General features: G+C 50.5%; 1 protein-coding gene across 2 annotated transcripts in view; it reads right to left on the bottom strand.

The window, feature by feature from the left end:
• The window catches only part of LOC146009858 (uncharacterized), a 360,424-nt gene extending 345,780 nt beyond the window's left edge, over positions 1-14,644 (bottom strand). Inside the window, exons 1-2 of one of the 2 annotated variants that reach the window (XM_083150408.1) lie at positions 14,505-14,644; positions 7,620-7,698 (exon numbers count right to left, since the gene is read on the bottom strand). In XM_083150408.1, coding sequence (XP_083006534.1) covers positions 7,620-7,653 — 34 coding nt within the window. In that variant the 5' untranslated portion in view covers positions 7,654-7,698; positions 14,505-14,644. Of the gene's footprint in view, positions 1-7,619; positions 7,699-14,381 lie in introns of both variants that reach the window. The other variant, XM_083150404.1, reaches the window with a different exon arrangement.
• Between the last annotated feature and the right edge of the window lie 3,639 nt (positions 14,645-18,283).

Raw genomic sequence — 18,283 nt, 5'->3', positions numbered from 1 at the left:
GGAGGAGACTGGTCATATCTCTGGGCTGGTAACACACAGTGACGTGATGTGAGGGGGAGAGCAGGAGTATAATAGGGGCTGATGGATCCTAATGTATGAGATACACCAGAGAGTGCGGGGAGGAGACTGGTCAGATCTCTGGGCTGGTAACACACAGTGACATGATGTGAGGGGGAGAGCAGGAGTATAATAGGGGCTGATGGCTCCTGATGTATGAGATACACCAGAGAGTGCGGGGAGGAGACTGGTCAGATCTCTGGGCTGGTAACACACAGTGACATGATGTGAGGGGGAGAGCAGGAGTATAATAGTGTCTGATGGCTCCTGATGTATGAGATACACCAGAGAGTGCAGGGAGGAGACTGGTCAGATCTCTGGGCTGGTAACACACAGTGACATGATGTGAGGGGGAGAGCAGGAGTATAATAGGGGCTGATGGCTGCTGATGTATGAGATACACCAGAGAGTGCGAGGAGGACACTGGTCAGATCTCTGGGCCGGTAACACAAAGCGATATGATGTGAGGGGGAGAGCAGGAGTATAATAGGGGCTGATGGCTACTGATGTATGAGATACACCAGAGAGTGCGGGGAGGAGACTGGTCAGATCTCTGGGCTGGTAACACACAGCGATATGATGTGAGGGGGAGAGCAGGAGTATAATAGGGGCTGATGGCTGCTGATGTATGAGATACACCAGAGAGTGCGGGGAGGAGACTGGTCAGATCTCTGGGCTGGTAACACACAGTGACATGATGTGAGGGGGAAAGCAGGAGTATAATAGGGGCTGATGGCACCTGATGTATGAGATACACCAGAGAGTGCGGGGAGGAGACTGGTCAGATCTCTGGGCTGGTAACATACAGTGAAATGATGTGAGGGGGAGAGCAGGAGTATAATAGGGGCTGATGGCTCCTGATGTATGAGATACACCAGAGAGTGTGGGGAGGAGACTGGTCAGATCTCTGGGCTGGTAACACACAGTGACATGATGTGAGGGGAGAGCAGGAGTATAATAGGGGCTGATGGGTCCTGATGTATGAGATACACCAGAGAGTGCGGGGAGGAGACTGGTCAGATCTCTGGGCTGGTAACACACAGTGACATGATGTGAGGGGGAGAGCAGGAGTATAATAGGGGCTGATGGCTCCTGATGTATGAGATACACCAGAGAGAGCGGGGAGGAGACTGGTCAGATCTCTGGGATGGTAACACACAGTGACATGATGTGAGGGGGAGAGCAGGAGTATAATAGGGGATGGTGGCTGCTGATGTATGAGATACACCAGAGAGTGCGGGAGGAGACTGGTCAGATCTCTGGGCTGGTAACACACACTGACATGATGTGAGGGGGAGAGCAGGAGTATAATAGGGGCTGATGGCTACTGATGTATGAGATACACCAGAGAGTGCGGGGAGGAGACTGGTCAGATCTCTGGGCTGGTAACACACAGCGATATGATGTGAGGGGGAGAGCAGGAGTATAATAGGGGCTGATGGCTGCTGATGTATGAGATACACCAGAGAGTGCGGGGAGGAGACTGGTCAGATCTCTGGGCTGGTAACACACAGTGACATGATGTGAGGGGGAAAGCAGGAGTATAATAGGGGCTGATGGCACCTGATGTATGAGATACACCAGAGAGTGCGGGGAGGAGACTGGTCAGATCTCTGGGCTGGTAACATACAGTGAAATGATGTGAGGGGGAGAGCAGGAGTATAATAGGGGCTGATGGCTCCTGATGTATGAGATACACCAGAGAGTGTGGGGAGGAGACTGGTCAGATCTCTGGGCTGGTAACACACAGTGACATGATGTGAGGGGAGAGCAGGAGTATAATAGGGGCTGATGGGTCCTGATGTATGAGATACACCAGAGAGTGTGGGGAGGAGACTGGTCAGATCTCTGGGCTGGTAACACACAGTGACATGATGTGAGGGGGAGAGCAGGAGTATAATAGGGGCTGATGGCTCCTGATGTATGAGATACACCAGAGAGAGCGGGGAGGAGACTGGTCAGATCTCTGGGATGGTAACACACAGTGACATGATGTGAGGGGGAGAGCAGGAGTATAATAGGGGATGGTGGCTGCTGATGTATGAGATACACCAGAGAGTGCGGGAGGAGACTGGTCAGATCTCTGGGCTGGTAACACACACTGACATGATGTGAGGGGGAGAGCAGGAGTATAATAGGGGCTGATGGCTCCTGATGTATGAGATACACCAGAGAGTGCAGGGAGGAGACTGGTCAGACCTCTGGGCTGGTAACACACAGTGACATGATGTGAGGGGGAGAGCAGGAGTATAATAGGGGCTGATGGCTCCTGATGTATGAGATACACCAGAGAGTGCGGGGAGGAGACTGGTCAGATCTCTGGGCTGGTAACACACAGTGACATGATGTGAGGGGGAGAGCAGGAGTATAATAGGGGCTGATGGCTCCTGATATATAAGATACACCAGAGAGAGCGGGGAGAAGACTGGTCAGATCTCTGGGCTGGTAACACACAGTGACATGATGTGAGGGGAGAGCAGGAGTATAATAGGGGCCGATGGCTCCTGATGTATGAGATACACCAGAGAGTGCGGGGAGGAGACTGGTCAGATCTCTGGGATGGTAACACACAGTGACATGATGTGAGGGGGAGAGCAGGAGTATAATAGGAGATGGTGGCTGCTGATGTATGAGATACACCAGAGAGTGCGGGAGGAGACTGGTCAGACCTCTGGGCTGGTAACACACAGTGACATGATGTGAGGGGGAGAGCAGGAGTATAATAGGGGCTGATGGCTCCTGATGTATGAGATACACCAGAGAGTGCGGGGAGGAGACTGGTCAGATCTCTGGGCTGGTAACACACAGTGACATGATGTGAGGGGGAGAGCAGGAGTATAATAGTGTCTGATGGCTCCTGATGTATGAGATACACCAGAGAGTGCAGGGAGGAGACTGGTCATATCTCTGGGCTGGTAACACACAGTGACGTGATGTGAGGGGGAGAGCAGGAGTATAATAGGGGCTGATGGATCCTAATGTATGAGATACACCAGAGAGTGCGGGGAGGAGACTGGTCAGATCTCTGGGCTGGTAACACACAGTGACATGATGTGAGGGGGAGAGCAGGAGTATAATAGGGGCTGATGGCTCCTGATGTATGAGATACACCAGAGAGTGCGGGGAGGAGACTGGTCAGATCTCTGGGCTGGTAACACACAGTGACATGATGTGAGGGGGAGAGCAGGAGTATAATAGTGTCTGATGGCTCCTGATGTATGAGATACACCAGAGAGTGCAGGGAGGAGACTGGTCAGATCTCTGGGCTGGTAACACACAGTGACATGATGTGAGGGGGAGAGCAGGAGTATAATAGGGGCTGATGGCTGCTGATGTATGAGATACACCAGAGAGTGCGAGGAGGACACTGGTCAGATCTCTGGGCCGGTAACACAAAGCGATATGATGTGAGGGGGAGAGCAGGAGTATAATAGGGGCTGATGGCTACTGATGTATGAGATACACCAGAGAGTGCGGGGAGGAGACTGGTCAGATCTCTGGGCTGGTAACACACAGCGATATGATGTGAGGGGGAGAGCAGGAGTATAATAGGGGCTGATGGCTGCTGATGTATGAGATACACCAGAGAGTGCGGGGAGGAGACTGGTCAGATCTCTGGGCTGGTAACACACAGTGACATGATGTGAGGGGGAAAGCAGGAGTATAATAGGGGCTGATGGCACCTGATGTATGAGATACACCAGAGAGTGCGGGGAGGAGACTGGTCAGATCTCTGGGCTGGTAACATACAGTGAAATGATGTGAGGGGGAGAGCAGGAGTATAATAGGGGCTGATGGCTCCTGATGTATGAGATACACCAGAGAGTGTGGGGAGGAGACTGGTCAGATCTCTGGGCTGGTAACACACAGTGACATGATGTGAGGGGAGAGCAGGAGTATAATAGGGGCTGATGGGTCCTGATGTATGAGATACACCAGAGAGTGCGGGGAGGAGACTGGTCAGATCTCTGGGCTGGTAACACACAGTGACATGATGTGAGGGGGAGAGCAGGAGTATAATAGGGGCTGATGGCTCCTGATGTATGAGATACACCAGAGAGAGCGGGGAGGAGACTGGTCAGATCTCTGGGATGGTAACACACAGTGACATGATGTGAGGGGGAGAGCAGGAGTATAATAGGGGATGGTGGCTGCTGATGTATGAGATACACCAGAGAGTGCGGGAGGAGACTGGTCAGATCTCTGGGCTGGTAACACACACTGACATGATGTGAGGGGGAGAGCAGGAGTATAATAGGGGCTGATGGCTCCTGATGTATGAGATACACCAGAGAGTGCAGGGAGGAGACTGGTCAGACCTCTGGGCTGGTAACACACAGTGACATGATGTGAGGGGGAGAGCAGGAGTATAATAGGGGCTGATGGCTCCTGATGTATGAGATACACCAGAGAGTGCGGGGAGGAGACTGGTCAGATCTCTGGGCTGGTAACACACAGTGACATGATGTGAGGGGGAGAGCAGGAGTATAATAGGGGCTGATGGCTCCTGATATATAAGATACACCAGAGAGAGCGGGGAGAAGACTGGTCAGATCTCTGGGCTGGTAACACACAGTGACATGATGTGAGGGGAGAGCAGGAGTATAATAGGGGCCGATGGCTCCTGATGTATGAGATACACCAGAGAGTGCGGGGAGGAGACTGGTCAGATCTCTGGGATGGTAACACACAGTGACATGATGTGAGGGGGAGAGCAGGAGTATAATAGGAGATGGTGGCTGCTGATGTATGAGATACACCAGAGAGTGCGGGAGGAGACTGGTCAGACCTCTGGGCTGGTAACACACAGTGACATGATGTGAGGGGGAGAGCAGGAGTATAATAGGGGCTGATGGCTCCTGATGTATGAGATACACCAGAGAGTGCGGGGAGGAGACTGGTCAGATCTCTGGGCTGGTAACACACAGTGACATGATGTGAGGGGGAGAGCAGGAGTATAATAGTGTCTGATGGCTCCTGATGTATGAGATACACCAGAGAGTGCAGGGAGGAGACTGGTCATATCTCTGGGCTGGTAACACACAGTGACGTGATGTGAGGGGGAGAGCAGGAGTATAATAGGGGCTGATGGATCCTAATGTATGAGATACACCAGAGAGTGCGGGGAGGAGACTGGTCAGATCTCTGGGCTGGTAACACACAGTGACATGATGTGAGGGGGAGAGCAGGAGTATAATAGGGGCTGATGGCTCCTGATGTATGAGATACACCAGAGAGTGCGGGGAGGAGACTGGTCAGATCTCTGGGCTGGTAACACACAGTGACATGATGTGAGGGGGAGAGCAGGAGTATAATAGTGTCTGATGGCTCCTGATGTATGAGATACACCAGAGAGTGCAGGGAGGAGACTGGTCAGATCTCTGGGCTGGTAACACACAGTGACATGATGTGAGGGGGAGAGCAGAAGTATAATAGGGGCTGATGGCTCCTGATGTATGAGATACACCAGAGAGTGCGGGGAGGAGACTGGTCAGATCTCTGGGCTGGTAACACACAGTGACATGATGTGAGGGGGAGAGCAGGAGTGTAATAGGGGCCGATGGCTCCTGATGTATGAGATACACCAGAGAGAGCGGGGAGGAGACTGGTCAGATCTCTGGGCTGGTAACACACAGTGACATGATGTGAGGGGGAGAGCAGGAGTATAATAGGGGATGGTGGCTGTTGATGTATGAGATACACCAGAGAGTGCGGGAGGAGACTGGTCAGACCTCTGGGCTGGTAACACACAGTGACATGATGTGAAGGGGAGAGCAGGAGTATAATAGGGGCTGATGGCTCCTGATGTATGAGATACACCAGAGAGTGCGGGGAGGAGACTGGTCAGATCTCTGGGCTGGTAACACACAGTGACATGATGTGAGGGGGAGAGCAGGAGTATAATAGGGGCTGATGGCTCCTGATGTATGAGATACACCAGAGAGTGCGGGGAGGAGACTGGTCATATCTCTGGGCTGGTAACACACAGTGACGTGATGTGAGGGGGAGAGCAGGAGTATAATAGGGGCTGATGGTTCCTGATGTATGAGATACACCAGAGAGTGCGGGGAGGAGACTGGTCAGATCTCTGGACTGGTAACACAGTGACATGATGTGAGGGGGAGAGCAGGAGTATAATGGGGCTGATGGTTCCTGATGTATGAGATACACCAGAGAGTGCGGGGAGGAGACTGGTCAGATCTCTGGGCTGGTAACACACAGTGACATGATGTGAGGGGGAGAGCTGGAGTATAATAGGGGCTGATGGCTCCTGATGTATGAGATACACCAGAGAGTGCGGGGAGGAGACTGGTCATATCTCTGGGCTGGTAACACACAGTGACGTGATGTGAGGGGGAGAGCAGGAGTATAATAGGGGCTGATGGATCCTGATGTATGAGATACACCAGAGAGTGCGGGGAGGAGACTGGTCAGATCTCTGGGCTGGTAACATACAGTGACATGATGTGAGGGGGAGAGCAGAAGTATAATAGGGGCTGATGGCTCCTGATGTATGAGATACACCAGAGAGTGCGGGGAGGAGACTGGTCAGATCTCTGGGCTGGTAACACACAGTGACATGATGTGAGGGGAAGAGCAGGAGTATAATAGGGGCTGATGGATCCTGATGTATGAGATACACCAGAGAGTGCGGGGAGGAGACTGGTCAGATCTCTGGGCTGGTAACACAGTGACATGATGTGAGGGGGAGAGCAGAAGTATAATAGGGGCTGATGGCTCCTGATGTATGAGATACACCAGAGAGTGCGGGGAGGAGACTGGTCAGATCTCTGGGCTGGTAACACACAGTGACATGATGTGAGGGGAAGAGCAGGAGTATAATAGGGGCTAATGGCTGCTGATGTATGAGATACACCAGAGAGTGCAGGGAGGAGACTGGTCAGATCTCTGGGCTAAAATAAGAGATTGATGTGGTGACAGAACAAGGAGAATATGTGACTCTCTACTTAGTGATTATTACTCACCTGTGCTGATATCTGTAGAGATTTTCTCCTCTTCACACTTTTCACCAGTCACATACGACTCATCTTCTTCCTTGATATCTTCTGTCTTATTAGACAAACCTTCCTCCTAAATAACCCAAAAAAACAATATATTGAATATTTGCATACAGTCAAAAAAATTAGAGTAATCAGTATAATATCAGTATATATCAGTACAGTACAGTACAGATCATACAGTGATAGCACCTGTGGTATATTGGGGAGACTCTTAATACCACATACCTGATCCTCCTGTTTGGTCCTGTGATTCTCCTCTGTACAATCCTGGGAATACAGAGGACGGGGACATCTCTCTGGGGTATTCCTGTTACTGGGCCCATCTGTAGGAAACACACAGTGACTGAGGACATTGTATATATGTGATTATCTTGGGAATAGAGAGGACGGGGACATCTCTCTGGGGTATTCCTGTTACTGGGCCCATCTGTAGGAGACACACAGTGACTGAGTACATTGTATATATGTGATTATCAGATGCTGGGTGTATATAGGGGCCCCCAATACCTGCTCTCCTGTAAAATAAATGTCTCCTCTTACCCAGTGATGTGAGGGGCTGGTGATTCTCCATCATCACGTCCTTGTACAGACCCCTGTGTTCCTCTATATACTACCCCTCCTGCATGGAGAGATAGACAGTGACATCCTGACACCTTATAGGCACCTGACACACACAATGATACAGTCATCACCCAGACACATCCCTGGTGTTACTGTATAACGTCCCATTCCCAGCAGGCACCTCTCTGGTAACATCCCCCGGTGTTACTGTATAATGTCCCATTCCCAGCAGTCACCTCTCCGGTCACATCCCCCAGTGTTACTGTATAACGTCCCATTCCCAGCAGTCACCTCTCCGGCCACATCCCCCGGTGTTACTGTATAACGTCCCATTCCCAGCAGTCACCTCTCTGGTAACATCCCCCGGTGTTACTGTATAATGTCCCATTCCCAGCAGTCACCTCTCCGGTCACATCCCCCAGTGTTACTGTATAACGTCCCATTCCCAGCAGTCACCTCTCCGGCCACATCCCCCGGTGTTACTGTATAACGTCCCATTCCCAGCAGTCACCTCTCCGGTCACATCCCCCGGTGTTACTGTATAACGTCCCATTCCCAGCAGTCACCTTTCCGGTCACATCCCCCGGTGCTACTGTATAACGTCCCATTCCTAGCAGTCACCTCTCCGGTCACATCCCCCGGTGTTACTGTATAACGTCCCATTCCCAGCAGTCACCTCTCCGGTCACATCCCCCGGTGTTACAGTATAACGTCTCATTCCCAGCAGCCACCTCTCCGGTCACATCTCCCGGTGTTACTGTATAGCGTCCCATTCTCAGAAGTCACCTCTCCGGCCACATTCCCCGTTGTTACTGTATAATGTCCCATTCCTAGCGGTCACCTCTCCGGTCACATCCCCCGGTGCTACTGTATAATGTCTCATTCCCAGCAGTCACCTCTCCGGTCACATCACGTGGTGTTACTGTATAACGTCCCATTCCCAGCAGTCACCTCTCCGGTCACATCCCCCGGTGTTACTGTATTACGTCCCATTCCCAGCAGTCACCTCTCCGGTTACATACCCCGGTGTTACTGTATAACTTCCCATTCCCAGCAGTCACCTCTACTGTCACCTCCTCTGGTGTTACTGTATTATATCCCATTCCCAGCGGTCACCTCTCTGGCCACATTCCCCATTGTTACTGTATAATGTCCCATTCCCAGCAGTCACCTCTCCGTTCACATCCCCCGTTGTTACTGTATAATGTCCCATTCCCAGCAGTCACCTCCCCAGTCACATCCCCCATTGTTTCTGTGTAACGTGCCATTCCCAGCAGTCACCTCTCCGGTCACATCCCCCGGTGTTACTGTATTACATCCCATTCCCAGCAGTCACCTCTCCGGTCACATCCCCCGGTGTTACTGTATAACATCCCATTCCCAGCAGTCACCTCTCCGGTCACATCCCCCGGTGTTACTGTATAACGTCCCATTCCCAGCAGTCACCTCTCTGGTCACATCCCCCGGTATTACAGTAGAACGTCCCATTCCCAGCAGTCACCTCTCCGGTCACATCGCCCGGTGTTACTGTATAACGTCTCATTAAAAGCAGCCACCTCTACAGTCACATCTCCCGGTGTTACTGTATAGCGTCCCATTCCCAGCGGTCACCTCTCTGGCCACATTCCCCGTTGTTACTGTATAATTTCCCATTCCCAGCAGTCACCTCTCCGGTCACATTCCCTGTTGTTACTGTATAATGTCCCATTCCCAGCAGTCACCTCTCCGGTCACATCCCCCGTTGTTACTGTATAACGTCCCATTCCCAGCAGTCACCTCCTCGGTCACATCCCCCGGTGTTACTGTGTAACATCCCATTCCATTCCCAGCAGTCACCTCTCCGGTGACCGGTCCCATTCCCAGCAGTCACCTCCTCGGTCACATCCCCCGGTATTACTGTATTACGTCCCATTCCCAGCAGTCACCTCTCCGGGCACATCCCCCGGTGTTACTGTATAACGTCCCATTCCCAGCAGTCACCTCTCCGGTCACATCCCCCGTTGTTTCTGTATAATGTCCCATTCCCAGCAGTCACCTCCCCAGTCACATCCCCCGGTGTTACTGTGTAACGTGACATTCCCAGCAGTCACCTCTCCGGTCATATCCCCCGGTGTTACTGTATAACGTCCCATTCCCAGCAGTCACCTTTCCGGTCACATCCCCCGGTGCTACTGTATAACGTCCCATTCCGAGCAGTCACCTCTCCGGTCACATCCCCCGGTGTTACTGTATAACGTCCCATTCCCAGCAGTCACCTCTCCTGTCACATCCCCCGGTGTTACAGTATAACGTCTCATTCCCAGCAGCCACCTCTCCGGTCACATCTCCCGGTGTTACTGTATAGCGTCCCATTCTCAGCGGTCACCTCTCCGGCCACATTCCCCGTTGTTACTGTATAATGTCCCATTCCTAGCGGTCACCTCTCCGGTCACATCCCCCGGTGCTACTGTATAATGTCTCATTCCCAGCAGTCACCTCTCCGGTCACATCACGTGGTGTTACTGTATAACGTCCCATTCCCAGCAGTCACCTCTCCGGTCACATCCCCTGGTGTTACTGTATTACGTCCCATTCCCAGCAGTCACCTCTCCGGTTACATCCCCCGGTGTTACTGTATAACTTCCCATTCCCAGCAGTCACCTCTACTGTCACCTCCTCTGGTGTTACTGTATTATATCCCATTCTCAGCGGTCACCTCTCTGGCCACATTCCCCATTGTTACTGTATAATGTCCCATTCCCAGCAGTCACCTCTCCGGTCACATCCCCCGTTGTTACTGTATAATGTCCCATTCCCAGCAGTCACCTCTCCGGTCACATCCCCCGTTGTTTCTGTATAATGTCCCATTCCCAGCAGTCACCTCCCCAGTCACATCCCCCGGTGTTACTGTGTAACGTGCCATTCCCAGCAGTCACCTCTCCGGTCACATCCCCCGGTGTTACTGTATAAAGTCCCATTCCCAGCAGTCACATCTCCGGTCACATCGCCCGGTTTTACTGTATTACATCCCATTCCCAGCAGTCACCTCTCCGGTCACATCCCCCGGTTTTACTGTATAACGTCCCATTCCCAGCAGTCACCTCTCTGGTCACATCCCCCGGTTTTACTGTATAACGTCCCATTCCCAGCAGTCACCTCTCCGGTCACATCCCACGGTGTTACTGTATAACGTCCCATTCCCAGCAGTCACCTCTCCGGTCACATCCCCCGGTATTACAGTATAACGTCCCATTCCCAGCAGTCACCTCTCCGGTCACATCGCCCGGTGTTACTGTATAACGTCTCATTACCAGCAGCCACCTCTACAGTCACATCTCCCGGTGTTACTATATAGCGTCCCATTCCCAGCGGTCACCTCTCTGGCCACATTCCCCGTTGTTACTGTATAATGTCCCATTCTCAGCAGTCACCTCTCCGGTCACATTCCCTGTTGTTACTGTATAATGTCCCATTCCCAGCTGTCACCTCTCCGGTCACATCCCCCGTTGTTACTGTATAACGTCCCATTCCCAGCAGTCACCTCCTCGGTCACATCCCCCGGTGTTACTGTGTAACATCCCATTCCATTCCCAGCAGTCACCTCTCCGGTGACCGGTCCCATTCCCAGCAGTCACCTCCTCGGTCACATCCCCCGGTATTACTGTATTACGTCCCATTCCCAGCAGTCACCTCTCCGGGCACATCCCCCGGTGTTACTGTATAACGTCCCATTCCCAGCAGTCATCTCTCCGGTCACATCCCCCGTTGTTTCTGTATAATGTCCCATTCCCAGCAGTCACCTCCCCAGTCACATCCCCGGGTGTTACTGTGTAACGTGCCATTCCCAGCAGTCACCTCTCCGGTCACATCCCCCGGTGTTACTGTATAATGTCCCATTCCCAGCAGTCTCCTCTCCGGTCACATTCCCCGTTGTTACTGTATAATGTCCCATTCCCAGCAGTCACCTCTCCGGTCACATCCCCCGTTGTTACTGTATAACGTCCCATTCCCAGCAGTCACCTCCTCGGTCACATCCCCCGGTGTTACTGTGTAACGTCCCATTCCCAGCAGTCACCTCTCCGGTGACCGGTCCCATTCCCAGCAGTCACCTCCTCGGTCACATCCCCCGGTATTACTGTATTACGTCCCATTCCCAGCAGTCACCTCTCCAGTCACATCCCCCGGTGTTACTGTATAACGTCCCATTCCCAGCAGTCACCTCCCCAGTCACATCTACCGGTGTTACTGTGTAACGTGCCATTCCCAGCAGTCACCTCTCCGGTCACATCCCCCGGTGTTACTGTATAAAGTCCCATTCCCAGCAGTCACCTCTCCTGTCACATCCCCCGGTGTTACTGTATAACGTCCCATTCCCAGCAGTCACCTCTCCGGTCACATCCCCCGCTGTTACTGTATAACGTCCCATTCCCAGCAGTCACCTCTCCGGTCACATTGCCCGGTTTTACTGTATTACATCCTATTCCCAGCAGTCACCTCTCCAGTCACATCCCCCAGTGTTACTGTATAACGTCCCATTCCCAGCAGTCACCTCTCCGGTCACATCCCCCGGTGTTACTGTATAACGTCCCATTCCCAGCAGTCACCTCTCCGGTCACATCCCCCGGTGTTACTGTAAAACGCCCCATTCCCAGCAGTCACCTCTCCGGTCACATCCCCCGGTGTTACTGTATAACGGCCCATTCCAAGCAGTCACCTCTCCGGTCACATCCCCGGTGTTACTGTATAACGTCCCATTCCCAACAGTCACCTCTCCGGTCACATCCCCCGGTGTTATTGTATAATGTCCCATTCCCAGCAGACACCTTTCCGGTCACATCCCCCATGTTACTGTATAACGTAATAATCATACATTATCCATACCTCCCAGCATGCCCCTCTCCAGGAGGACACAATGCTCTGTTCCCGGACTTCCCTGGTAATGTATGATTGCCAGCACCTGTGGTGACACCTTTCTTATTAGTTACCTAGCTCCCCACAAGTGCTGGCAATCATACATTATCCATACCTCCCAGCATGCCCCTCTCCAGGAGGACATAATGCTCTGCTCCTGGGCTTCCCTGGTAATGTAGGATTGCCAGCACCTGTGGTGACACCTTTCTTATCAGTTACCTAGCTCCCCACAGGTGATGGCAATCATACATTATCCATGCCTCCCAGCATGCCCCTCTCCAGGAGGACACAATGCTCTGTTCCTGGGCTTCCCTGGTAATGTAGGATTGCCAGCACCTGTGGTGACACCTTTCTTATCAGTTACCTAGCTCCTCACAGGTGCTGGCAATCCTACATTATCCATACCTCCCAGTATGCCCCTCTCCAGGAGGACACAATGCTCTGTTCCTGGGCTTCCCTGGTAATGTATGATTGCCAGCACCTGTGGTGACACCTTTCTTATCAGTTACTTAGCTCCCCACAGGTGCTGGCAATCCTACATTATCCATACCTCCCAGCATGCTCCTCTCCAGGAGGACACAATGCTCTGTTCCTGGGCTTCCCTGGTAATGTATGATTGCCAGCACCTGTGGTGACACCTTTCTTATCAGTTACCTAGCTCCTCACAGGTGCTGGCAATCCTACAATATCCATACCTCCCAGCATGCCCCTCTCCAGGAGGACACAATGCTCTGTTCCTGGGCTTCCCTGGTAATGTAGGATTGCCATCACCTCTGGTGACACCTTTCTTATCAGTTACCTAGCTCCCCACAGGTGATGGCAGTCATACATTATCCATACCTCCCAGCATGCCCCTCTCCAGGAGGACACAATGCTCTGTTCCTGGGCTTCCCTGGTAATGTAGGATTGCCATCACCTGTGGTGACACCTTTCTTATCAGTTACCTAGCTCCCCACAGGTGCTGGCAATCCTACATTATCCATACCTCCCAGCATGCCTCTCTCCAGGAGGACACAATGCTCTGTTCCTGGGTTCCCTGGTAATGTATGATTGCCAGCACCTGTGGTGACACCTTTCTTATCAGTTACCTAGCTCCCCACAGGTGCTGGCAATCATACATTATCCATACCTCCCAGCATGCCCCTCTCCAGGAGGACACAATGCTCTGTTCCTGGGCTTCCCTGGTAATGTAGGATTGCCATCACCTGTGGTGACACCTTTCTTATCAGTTACCTAGCTCCCCACAGGTGCTGGCAATCCTACATTATCCATACCTCCCAGCATGCCTCTCTCCAGGAGGACACAATGCTCTGTTCCTGGGTTCCCTGGTAATGTATGATTGCCAGCACCTGTGGTGACACCTTTCTTATCAGTTACCTAGCTCCCCACAGGTGCTGGCAATCATACATTATCCATACCTCCCAGCATGCCCCTCTCCAGGAGGACACAATGCTCTGTTCCTGGGCTTCCCTGGTAATGTATGATTGCCAGCACCTGTGGTGACACCTTTCTTATCAGTTACCTAGCTCCCCACAGGTGCTGGCAATCATACATTATCCATACCTCCCAGCATGCCCCTCTCCAGGAGGACACAATGCTCTGTTCCTGGGCTTCCCTGGTAATGTATGATTGCCAGCACCTGTGGTGACACCTTTCTTATCAGTTACCCAGTTCAAAACTGGGGATGGTAATCACACATTAAGATGGAGGGTCAGGAGCAGAGCATTGCGTCCCTATGGTCCTGGGGGCACCTTGTACACCCCCTCATACCCACAGTCACCTCCCAGCAGTGCCCCCCGGCATATAACACAGTATAGACATGAGAGATATAATCAGGGACAGGACTATTACCTGTTACACGGCTGCACCGGGTACTGGGTGATCTCTGAGAGCCAGAAACAGCGGACAGACAACAACAAAATGGCCGCCACAGCATGTAAACAACAGGAAAGTCGGACATGAATGACGTTATACCTCGCGAAATCACAGGAGTGGCCCGCCCTGGTGTCAGTACATGAATGCTAGGGAATACGAGATGTATAAATAGATATCTTCTCGTGTGTCCTCAGTGTCGGAGCTCGGCGGCCATGTTCTAGGAGTCTACCTTATGACGTGCCTTATGAAGTGCACTAGATAGCGGCCAGGTTGCTGTGGCCTGTTGCTAGGTAACGTCTCCTCCATCCCCCCCCGATCCTGCTGCTGCTGCTGCCGCCGTCACTGTGTATCTGTATAGGCCTGGGTGACACTAGTATTCCTGGGAGTGCTGCTAGTGTTGTAGGTGTTAGAGTATTTTGTTTAATTATAGTATTCATATTTGTATTAATAATATTATAACTGCTATTATTAGTATTATTATTTGTATTACTGCTATTAATGCTGTATTATTATAATTATTAATAATAATAATATTGCAGTACTAATAATAACAATGCTGTATTTGAATTAGTTCTAGTAGTAGTAGTTTTACTGCTGTATTATAATAATTATTAGTAATATTTTTTCTGTAGTATTATCACGTTTGACAATTATTAACATTAGTATTACTGCAGTATTATTACAATTGGTATTAGGGTGGCCAGTCCTTATGAATGTGAATGCCGCCCTGCAAATTGCACACCGCCCGAGTGCCTTCACCTTACCTCCGGCGGGTGCGGTGCTGCACCCTACGGGATCCACCACTGAGCCAGCATTCTCCCCCTGCTCTGGCAAAGAGCACCCAGCGGAGTGCGCAGATTCACCTTCTAGCCCAGCGTGCCACCACCATAATGTACCATCCCATCTCTCAATGGGCTCGCTGATCCATCTTCCCAGTCATTAATACTCTCTGTACCAGCAGAGATTAAGGTAAACTGGGTGAGCTGTGAGCATTCCCACTGCATTACACTGTATTCCCACTGCATTACACTGTATTCCCACTGCATTACATTGTATTCCCACTGCATTACAGCCATATAGAAGGGAAAATAACATTTGTCTACACAATCCCATATAGAAATTATTCCAGCTAACCTGTACCAAAAACATACGCCATGTTTTCATTAGCAAGGGTTGTGGTCACAGAATAGTACCAATTCCCATTAATCCACACAATAGTATCCACTATTCACATTCCACCACACTGTAGTGTCCCTTATACACATTATGCAGCACAGTAGTTCCCCTTATACATTTTATGCCACACAATAGTTCCCCTTATATACATTCCACCACACCGTAGTGTCCCTTATACACATTATGCCACACAGTAGTTCCCCTTATACATTTTATGCCACACAGTCGTTCCCCTTATATACATTCCACCACACCGTAGTGTCCCTTATACACATTATGCCACACAGTAGTTCACCTTATACATTTTATGCCACACAGTCGTTCCCTTATATACATTCCACCACACCGTAGTGTCCCTTATACACATTATGCCACACAGTAGTTCCCCTTATACATTTTATGACACTCAGTAGTTCCCCTTATATACATTACACCACACCGTAGTGTCCCTTATACACATTATGCCACACAGTAGTTCCCCTTATACATTTTATGCCACACAGTAGTTCCCCTTATATACATTACACCACACCGTAGTGTCTCTTATACAAATGATGCCACACAGTAGTTCCCCTTATACATTTTATGACACACAGTAGTTCCCCTTATATACATTACACCACACCGTAGTGTCCCTTATACACATTATGCCACACAGTAGTTCCCCTTATACATTTTATGCCACACAGTAGTTCCCCTTATATACATTACACCACACCATAGTGTCCCTTATACACATTATGCCACACAGTAGTTCCCCTTATACATTTTATGCCACACAGTTGTTCCCCTTATATACATTACACCACAGTAGAACTCTTATTATTAATTTTCTACCACAGTTGAGCCCCTTATACATGTTTCGACACATTACAGCCCCTTATGCACATTATGCCATAGTAGCGCCCCTTATACACAATATGCCATGGTACAATCCTGGAAAACTGGGAGGTACAGTGTAGCAACCCTTGCATATTGTACATATACAACAGTTAAATAGTTATGTAGGAATTTTGTAAAAAGCATCTCTGTGATTGGTTGATCTGAGCTTTCTGCATTCTTCCTATATACTATCGCCTTACATTATTATTTGTTACTACAGGACCTGAATCAAAGATGCAAAATATGTTCTAGCAAAATGGACATTTTTTATCACTTATAATCAGAGTATTAAGGAGAAAGCAGGTGCAATAACAGGAGACACCACTAGGTGTCACTCATACATTATCTTTTGTCAAATGACAACTGGATAAGTTCTATGAATCTGTGTAATGAGAGATAACTCACATGTAGCCGCTGTATAAAGGGAATGGGATCATTCGTCAGACTGCATTTAGGCCTATCTACACCATTAGGTCGACTTGCATTTAGGTCGACAGGGTCATTAGGTCGACAGATATAAGGTCGACAGTGAAAAAGTCGACATGGTTTTTTTTGTTGTTTTTTTTCATTTTGTTTTTTCAATTTTTCAAGCGTCGACAGAGTCAACATAGCACCGCGTCCCCTCGCATGGCTCTCTGCTCTCGCCAGTCAAGAGTCAAAAAAACAGTCAAATGACCCCATGTCGACCTTTTGCCTGTCGACCTAATGACCCTGTCGACCTTCAGTCATGTCGACCTAATGCTTGTAGACCTAAATGCTGTAGACAATATGACCGTATCCCGTATAAAGGTAGAGGCCTCAGTTATAACATCCAGCTGAGAGTTTTATAAAGAAGCTTAAATCTGGTCTTAGGCAGTTCCTGCAGCTCCACAGCGGTTTCCGCACCAATAGTCTGGCATTCATACAGGCCGCCAACGTACTCGGCCTGACTTTGCTGGCAGGGCCGGCTCTACCATTAGGCAGCCTTAGGCAACTGCCTAGGGCGCCAGGATCTGGGGGGGGGGGGGGGGCGCCACCAAGTCTGTCTATCAAAAAATCAAGGTTGTCTATGAGGATCTTTGTTGTACTTATTGCAGGTGGCGGCTGTGGATCTTCTAAGACCTCACCTCCATACTTTCCCTTGAGGCTTACTGTCCTACTTTACTGCCCCGCCCTCCTTGTATTCTAATGTGGATGGCAAAGGGGGGCCTCTAGGGGACTTCCTTACTTTCCCGGGAGCTGGGCGGACCACCCAATTTTTCGGAGCCTCCCTGCCATTCCGGAATGTTAGGCAAGTATGCCTTAAGGGGTTAGAAACTGGGTATTGGTCACAGTATTGGGGGGGGGGGGGGGCAGTAGGGTGAAATTTTGCCTAGGGTGCACCGGCCCTGTCCACGAATAAAAGAGGCATCAATTGGATCAGAGGCGTACCTATATATTCGTGGGCCCCATAGCAAAAGTTTGTAAGGGCCCCCTATTTAGCAACTGATGGTGATAAATGTATGTAAAACATAATACTAGACAGCAAAGATGGGCCCCCTTCAGCTCTGGGCCCCATAGCAGCTGCAACCCTTGCACCTATGGTAGTTACACCCTTGAATTGGATCCTTTTCTCTGGTTCTCTGCGGTGGTGTAGATATGATCTCCAAAGTATATCAGAAACTGCGGATGTTTGCTGGTTTTCAGATGACCTTCTTCAGGCCATACTGGATGCCCCGCCCACCGGAAGTCCTGTAGCGGTATATTTATGCTGTTACCTCTTGTAGCCAGTAGGGTCAGTCATGTGCCTTAGGAGTACCCAAATGGATAAAAACATCCGCTACCCAGTAGAGGTAGCATTG

Source organism: Crinia signifera, chromosome 6 (assembly GCF_055691185.1).
Source record: "Crinia signifera chromosome 6, ASM5569118v1, whole genome shotgun sequence".
Lineage (NCBI taxonomy): Eukaryota > Metazoa > Chordata > Amphibia > Anura > Myobatrachidae > Crinia > Crinia signifera.
This window is presented reverse-complemented; position numbering and strand designations above follow the sequence as displayed.